The sequence below is a fragment of the Anser brachyrhynchus genome, assembly GCF_964034855.1.
Source record: "Anser brachyrhynchus genome assembly, chromosome: 1".
In the NCBI taxonomy this organism is placed as follows: Eukaryota; Metazoa; Chordata; class Aves; order Anseriformes; family Anatidae; genus Anser; species Anser brachyrhynchus.
The window spans coordinates 200,611,562-200,619,842 of NC_137694.1; the positions used below are offsets into that span (position 1 = coordinate 200,611,562).

An 8,281-nucleotide genomic window follows, 5' to 3' on the forward strand; every position below is an offset into this window, starting at 1 on the left:
ATTTTTTTTTTCACTTAGCTGTCAAATTCATAGCAGCTTTATTTATTATGTTAAACTGCAGCTGTTCCTGGGTTGTCTTTTAGAAGATACAAAAATAGCATCTTTCAGAGAGAAAAATGTAGCCTGTTGTGCATAGAGAGATATTTCTGTACTGTAAGAATATCTTACTCCTAATCATCAATGTGATTTTCTTTTATACAGGGATAAGACACACAGAAAATCACTGCTAATTCTCAGAGATCCCACTGGATAGTTTTTGAGATGTCATTTCTCACTCATGCAAACTTCCAATCCACCTGCCCATGGAAAGCTCAAATGTTTAGCAGAGCTACATTCAATCAAAGGTTGTTTCCTTGGAAATGGGGCGGAGAGTGCACAGTGTGCAGTTTAGTTTTTTTAATATTCCTTTTCTTGAATGTTTCCAAATTGCATTTTGTAGTTTGTCTGGGTGTTTTTTCATACTTCTGTTACAGGCTGTTTTTTCTATGCCTATTTTCCTAAATCACAGCTTCAGTTGAGAGAGCTGTCAAACAGATGCTTATGATGACTCGGATTACCTGAAATCTTGAACTGTATAGCTTTATTTCAAGTGCTTTCTAAATACCTTTTGTTTCACTAGGTACTTCAGTTCACTTCACAGATGTCTCTTACAAAAAATAAATACATATTTTTATATATCATTAAATCATGACGTTCCTGTACAGCTACATTCTTTTGCTCTCAGTGGATGACGGCTGGGGATGGCAGTGCATGGTGAAACCAGCAGAAGCAGGTGCCAAGCTGCGTTCTGGTGCTTTCCTGACAGCTACTACAGCCTTTTCTCTAGTAACAACTGCGTGTAGGCTCACAGGCCATGAGCAGCTTGTGTGCACATGTCTGAAACCGATGGGGCATCTGTTCCCACACAAGCAGGTGCTGCTTGTGGTGGGCCTGTTGCTGAGCCCATTTCTCTAATCACATCTTCGTATGTGGGTAGCTTGTGAAGGCTGAGCCCTCTTCGTCCTGCTTTTTTTTACAAAAAAATGTAATCGATGTTTTATTTTTGTTATAGGCTTGCAAAAACTTTTCTACAAAAGACTGATTTGCTAGGTGAAGTATTTCGATCACATCAGGAAACTTAATAGCTGTATAATACAGTGATGATTTTTTTAGTCAATTGTATCTTGTGGTGTGAAATTTAAGCTATTGTTATCTCAGTAGCATGTCTTTCCTTCAAAACAGTTAATAGCTTCAGCCAGCACTCTGCCCTAGATCTGTTTGATCTTGACTCTGGTGTTGATGGGTTGTTTCAGGGTTTTCGTTGTTTTTAGTTTTTGTGTTTGTTTGTTTGTTTGTTTCTCAGAGACCAGGTAAGAACTTTCAAAACTTCTGAATGTTTGGAAAGGGAAATACCACACCCTGCTGTGATCCTTCTTTACCCTCCCAGAAAGATAGAAAATAAAGCAGTAGTTACATTGGTAAATGTTTGTTACTTGTGGATTGAGCTAGAAGAGTTCTGAGGATGTTCATGCCGTGGCACATTTTGATTTGAAAGTTTTGAACAACTTCAGGAGTTTAAAAAGCCGTATAAAAGAAACACGTAAACACGAAGTTCTGCTAAGATTTTCCTTTTAGGAAGGGGCACGAGTTCTGGAGGGGTGAAGGTTTTGTTCTACCCTAACGCATCCCTTGACATACTGACAGCCAGTTATCCTTGTGAAGTTACCAGACAAAGCAGACGAGCTCCTGAGTAGGTCTTGATAGATAGGTCGTTGGGAATGGGAACGGCTGGCAGCCTGCGGGAGCAGTGCTGCTCTGTACCTCCAGTGTGCTTCCTGCTTCATAAAGGAAAGCATTGCGGGTGGTGCTATCAACCTGTAATCATCTGGTAAATATGCAAATTACTTCAATGAGTCTTCTCTCCAGAAAACAGCTGTACCTACATTCCCTGCCTTCAGAAAATTATAAATAAAATAAAAATTAGCTTGAGAACTAGAAAAAAACATCTAAGAGTAGGCTGTTTGAGCAAAGGTGGAAGCCAGCAGGGTGTTGCTTTATCCATAGGGCTACAGAGGGAAGAGAGCAGCAGAGAGAAATTAAGATTGCAGGGAAATCTCTCACGCTACTTGTTTGCGGGCAGGGGGAGCGTTGGGATAGGAAACGTCTATCTGCAGAAAGAAAGGCAGGAGGAAAGCGAGCTGTTCTTCAGAAGACCTGAGTCCTCGGGCAGAGGCCAGTAGCACTGAAAAGGAGGGGATCTCCTGGAGCAGACCTGGGAGAGGAAGAGAGCCACCTGGATTTCTGTTCAAGTCTGAAACCCTTCAGGCTACTGCCCTGCTCCACGCTCAGCCACTTCCCAAGACCTTCGTGTCGCATTGTGAGAGAATTTGTATTTTCCTGGCAGCATCAGGTCGAGGGGCATCTTAGCTGGCCACCACCTTCAGCACTCTGCTGCGGGTGGGTATTTCTGAGCGGGACAAGTGCAGAAAGAGCTCCTCCTGGACAGCTTTGGGGAAGTGACTGATACCGGCAGCGGCTTGCAGGGGAGCTCTGTGGATGGGATGTGACACCTGCCCAGCAGCGCTGGCCTCCTGAGGGATGGTGAGGAGAAAACCACCTGAACTGTGGGATCCTGGGCTGTAAATGAATGCCTAAATAAAGCCTCGTACGTACAAAACCTGCTCTGGCCGGGGTTATTTGGCACCACCCGAGCAGATCCATCCCCAGCCCTCCCTTTTCAGCGTGCCAGCTCTGGCAGGGCTGGTTTGTAATGCCTGAAGCCTTAAACCAGGGAAAACTCAGAGCAATGGGGTAGCACCTTGCACACATGTATTTTCACTGGCACGGATGTGCGTGCTTCTCTGTGGTGCTCAGGGCTTATTCCTTTGGCCAAGAGGAAATCCCTGCCGAGGGATTTAAATATTTCCCTCTGAGGGGAAAAAAGTCTTTGGAAAAATGCTGTGAGTACAGTAAAAGCAGTGTACATACACAGATTTTCTGTTCTATGCTGGTTTGTGACTGTTGAGCTGTGACATAGGCTGAAACTCGCCTGTCGGTCCTTTAATGCTGAACTTCACTTTGAAACGAGTCCTGGAAGACAGCAGGGCTGCTGCGCGCGTCGCTGTTCACAAACAGCGCCGGATTAGCACGAGTGGGGCTGCCTGTAGAGAAAAAGGCTGCTGAGGACCGAAGAGACAGCTTTTGCCTTTCATGCAGAGTGCAGGCGTCTTTGTCTTGGAGTAACGCCCGGGGGGTGTAATCGCGCGGAAAAGCAGCGCGTCAGAGCCCGGGTGATGCTACGCAGCCCGGTGGGCAGGCATGCCGGCTGCGAGCTCGTGTAAGAGCACGGAGCCTGCCGGAGCAGCAAAAGTAGCGAGGAGCCGAGCGGGAGAGGAGCCCCGGTGCATGGCCAGCCTCCCCGGTGCATGGCCAGCCTCCCCACCACGGCACGAGCTGCAAGCGGGCGAGATCCCAGGCAGCACGCAGCGTCTCGTCGGGGATGTTGTCCCTTTTCATCTGTTTCTCCCTCCCCTACTTCGCTAACGCCTTCACGACCTCGGGAAAGTTGCCCGCCAACAGAAGCCTTGAGGAGTCTCTGGGCATCCCGACCGTCTCGGGTTCGTTTTCCTGGGATAACGACACGCTGGCGGGCTGGCAGACCTTCGTGGGCAGGAGCCGGCACAGGGCGGACTCGCAGCACGTGGCGGCGAAAGCCCTGCTCGTCGCGGCATACTCCGTCATCATCGTCATCTCCCTCTTCGGCAACGTGCTGGTCTGCCACGTCGGCGTCAAGAGCAGACGCCTGCGGTCCGCCACCAGCTTGTTCATCGTCAATTTGGCCGTGGCCGACATCATGATCACGCTGCTCAACACCCCTTTCACGCTGGTAAGGCGGGGGCAGAGGCTTCCCTCCGGTCCTTCTCCGGGGGAGGGATGCGGCAGCAGCGGGGACAGGAGGCAGCTGGAGCGATCGTCTTCGCTTTGGTAGCTTCAGGAATCTGAAAATTACCTGAGGTGGAAAGAACCTGCTGGTTTTAAAGCATCTTTTGCACAGCAGAAGTCATTCTGTGCCAGAGGTGGCTCGGTGGCTCAGATATATACGCATGCATATATCTGATGTATATCGTATATATATATATATAAGCGTGTGGGGGTGTGCACGACTGCTAATGGCATTCTGGTTCCAGGCTCGCTTTGTGAACAGTACGTGGATATTCGGGAAGGGGATGTGCCACGTCAGTCGGTTTGCCCAGTACTGCTCCCTCCACGTCTCTGCCTTGACCCTCACAGCCATTGCCGTGGACAGGCACCAGGTGAGAGCCGGCTGAGGCAGGCGGACGGAAAGGGTAGGACCAGGATCTGCCTTTACCCATTTCAGTGAAAATTATTTCAGGCTTTCACGCACAGCTTGCAGTCAGTGGGAGCTGAATGAGGACAGCACAGTTTGCATGCTCAATTTCCGTGTCTAGTAATAGGCAAGAGGCTTGAAGTTAATACGGAAAAATGATATAATTATTCCCTGAAATGGCATAAGCCTGAATATTGGTTTATTTCGAACAGGTTATCATGCACCCTCTGAAACCTCGCATATCTACTGCAAAAGGTGTTATCTACATCTCCGTAATTTGGGTCATGGCGGCTTGTTTTTCCCTCCCGCACGCTATCTACCAAAAACTCTTTACTTTTGAATACAGGTAAGGATGTCCTTTGCTTTTCCTCTGAAGTTTCATTAAATGCCAAGTTCCCAGTGGTCACACTGGCATCTTCTACTGAAAGCCCTGAGCTCATGTTGAAGTCACCAAGGTACAGATCTAGTCTGTAATTTACATCAGTTTCCTTTTGCAGTGGTTAATATCCTCTTCTCATTTTTATACATATATTTTAATCTTCATTCTGTCGCGCTAATCCTATAAAATAGGGTACAAAGGTAGAGGATCTGGCCTGGACGTTCTATTTCTCTACACTGGCATTTTACACGATGTAGCAATCTGTTTGGGCAGACCAGGAATGGGGGAAAACTTAACAGGTTTTAATCGACTCCTGAGCCCTGGGAAAGGGACAGCCTCGGCTGCTTGTTCTGTAAAATGCCATTGTGAGCAGAGGTATTTGTAAAGTGGTTTAAGCAGTCCTTTATATGAGCAGAGTCTGTGTTTCTGTTCACCACAGGACAGAGCTTCAGTGCAGCTGGAAATCTTGTAATTAATGAAATTCATTAAATTACCATAATGCCATGGATGCCCATGAGTAATTATCACCGCGCTGCTCGCAGGCTGCACCGTGGCTCAAATCCTTGGACAACAGAGCTCTGCTTAGCACTGACAAATGTGCATAAACGAAGGGTCTGCCCGCAAATTCTGCTGCGTGAGCCCTCTCCCCCCTAGCTCCTTGTTTTTGGGGTACCTCTCCTGCTGTTCCTGGCTCTACGCACTCATCCCTTGCCCTGTATCTTCCTCCTTGCAGTGAGGAAGTTACCCGGTGCCTGTGTCTCCCGGATTTCCCTGAGCCAGCTGACCTCTTTTGGAAGTACCTTGACCTGACCACCTTCATTTTGCTCTACGTCCTGCCCCTGGTGATCATCTCGGCTGCCTACGTGACGGTGGCCAAGAAGCTCTGGCTGCGCAACGCCATCGGGGATGTCACCACCGAGCAGTACTTCGCCCTTCGCAGGAAGAACAAGAAGACTATAAAGATGCTGATGCTCGTGGTCGTCCTCTTTGCGGTCTGCTGGTTTCCCTTAAACTGCTACGTCGTCCTCCTCTCCAGCCAGACCATCCGCACCAACAACGCCCTCTACTTCGCCTTTCACTGGCTTGCGATGAGCAGCACCTGCTACAACCCGTTCATCTACTGCTGGCTCAACGACAGTTTCCGATCGGAGCTGAAGGCTTTGCTCAACATCTGCAGAAAACCGCCAGGCCCCGCAGAACAGAGGCTTCCCTCCGCGCTCCCTTCCTACCGGCTGGCTTGGCCAGAAAACGGCACCTTCAGGAGGCTGCAGGCCTCTCACGTCCTGCCCTCGGCCTCCAACATCCCGTCAGGAAAGACAGACATCTCTGCAGTGGAGCCGATAGTAGCCGTGAGCTAAACAGTGGCCCTGGGGCATTGAGAAGGACCTCACTTAATTTTGGCTGGAGCTAGGAAGGTGGGAAGGTGTGGGGCCCTGGCCTGCGTGGTGGCAGTGGCAGCACCAAGCCTGGCTGTGCGAGAGGCAGCATGAAGAAGCTGCGTCTTTGATGCTGGCTGATGGAAATAATATGGAGCCCTGGAAGGGAAGGAAGGAAACTCTTGCTGGGAAGGAGCTCTCTTTGTGTCCTGGTCACGTTGACTTTGGGTCTACCAGCAGGGAGGGATTCTCTGCATGTACGCCGCTGTTACCTGCATGACTGAGTCTTTTTACCGCTGGGGTGGTGTGTGTATTTTGCTGGTATTTAAATGCTAAAGCAACAGCCTGATCACATCGAGCCTCCCTCCCCATTATCCCTTGGTAGCACCGCAGAAATAGCAGATATAGACCCGTAGGCCGCTGGCTTAAATCCAGCGCACTTGGGTGTGAGACATCTCTTCCTAAAGGGGGCTGACGGGTCAAGGTCAGCTCAGTATGAGTAAACAAATACATCTTAAAAATCCATTTTTTTGTGGAAATACCTTCTGAGAGGTGGAGGGCTAGACAGCCATTGAATATTAGAGTGGTCTTTCGCATCACAGGCGCTTTTTCTAAGGTAGCGCTGGAGAAAAATCAATGCTTATTCTTTGTGTAAGTAGATAGCAAACACCAACCTGTTAGCTCAGCATCTGTTGCCAGTGCTAAATCACACAGAATTTTACCTTCATAAAATAGTCATGAATATTCATAAAGATTTTCTTCAAATAGAGAACTAAATCCTAAAAAAAAAAACATTGAGAGCCATGGACTCACCATCCACAGAGCATCGATGATTAATCGCTTAATCTGAGTTGGGATTTGGACCTTTTGATCAGAGCATCTCTGCGTTGTTCTCAAGTGGTAGCTAAAGGATCCCACAGTTTGGCTTTTTAATTTGTCTTTGAATGCCGCTCTCGTATCCTGTAAAGCACCCGGGGACTTCTCAGATCAGACATTTGGGACATTTTATCTTAGCTCAGACGTTAGCTCTTTGGAATCAGTTCATAAATAAACTGCTTTGATGATATCTGTGATAGCAAGTAATAAAAGAAGAACATTTCTTGGCAGGATTTCCATTGGTCAATGCACAATTTTAGTGCATTTAAAGATGAGTGAGATGTGTTCTTCATGGGATGGCTGTTAAGAAATTGATGTGACTGCAGCTGTCTGGAGTATTTTGCAGAACTTAGTGTTCTTAACAGAAAAATATCTGGTTCTGAATAAGAAAAAAGAAAGGGGGGGGGGGAGCATTCCAAAAGCTGTACCTTGTATTACACAGGGAAGCAATAACTTTTCCTGTGCTGTGGAAATTAGCTTGAATGTCACACCAGGGTGCCACATTCCACATTCAACTTGCAGCAGCCAGCAGAGAAGTGAGAAAAATCTTCTTTTTATAAATGGGAAGAAAAATAAAAAGAGAGGAAAAAAAAACCACCTCTTTTTCCTAATGTCCTGTAATAAACTTATTCTGAAATCATTTTAAGTCTTGTGCAGGTTTTTTGCACCTGAGCACATAAGGGGACTGCAGTGCCCGCCCCACCTTGCAGCCAGCCCGTCCCTGCACGCCTCGCTTCTCCTTGTCCCCCTGTTTTTCCTTTCACAAGGCAATATCAGTCTCTCGCTTTTAATCCCGCGTTATTTTCCTACCCTTTATCAAGGCTCCATGAGTCAGAGCGCTTTGTGTCACTGATGGGCAGAATCAAAGTTTTCTCCTGCCTGCTTTGAGCCCTGAAGCCAAGCCCCATCCACTCCCCTAGTGCCTGCAGTGTCCCATCGGCCACACTCCCCGGTCTGGGGACAGCAGCTCCCCTCTGTTTTCCAGCACATAAACCTTCTGGACTGCTGGCTGCCTGAAAATCTGACAGTACGCACTTGAAAGAGAGAAGCAGTGATGAGGTATTTTCAACACTGGCGTAACCTCAGCCATGTTCTGCAAATCCGACCCCTTCCCTGATCGCAGTGCCTCAGCTGCGAGAGACGGAATCGACGGAAAGGTCTTTTCATTAAATAATAAATTATATCATCCTGCAGAATCAAGGGCGACCTTTCGCAAAGCACGCACACCTCTGACTTGGAGCACCGTTTTTTATACACGGCTAACTTGTGAAACTCTCTCTGTCTACTTCTGATCGTTTTAGCTGCCTAACTTATCTCTGTTGA

The 8,281-nt window shown here is 47.8% G+C and overlaps 1 protein-coding gene across 1 annotated transcript; it reads left to right on the forward strand.

Moving 5' to 3' along the window:
* Positions 1 to 29: 29 nt before the first annotated feature.
* GPR83 (G protein-coupled receptor 83) lies at positions 30 to 7,880 on the forward strand. Its single transcript, XM_080571346.1, has 4 exons — positions 30 to 3,865; positions 4,167 to 4,292; positions 4,540 to 4,673; positions 5,440 to 7,880. The coding sequence occupies exons 1-4, from the start codon at positions 3,479 to 3,481 to the stop codon at positions 6,062 to 6,064; spliced, it is 1,272 nt and encodes a 423-aa protein (XP_080427472.1). The 5' UTR covers positions 30 to 3,478; the 3' UTR covers positions 6,065 to 7,880.
* The last annotated feature ends 401 nt before the right edge of the window (positions 7,881 to 8,281 follow it).

Coding starts and splice junctions, on each gene's coding strand:
- GPR83 (XM_080571346.1), top strand. CDS start 3,479: ATGTTGTCCCTTTTCATCTGTTTCTCCCTCCCCTACTTCGCTAACGCC. Junction 4,293..4,539: donor TTGCCGTGGACAGGCACCAG/GTGAGAGCCGGC, acceptor TATTTCGAACAG/GTTATCATGCACCCTCTGAA. Junction 4,674..5,439: donor CTCTTTACTTTTGAATACAG/GTAAGGATGTCC, acceptor TCCTCCTTGCAG/TGAGGAAGTTACCCGGTGCC.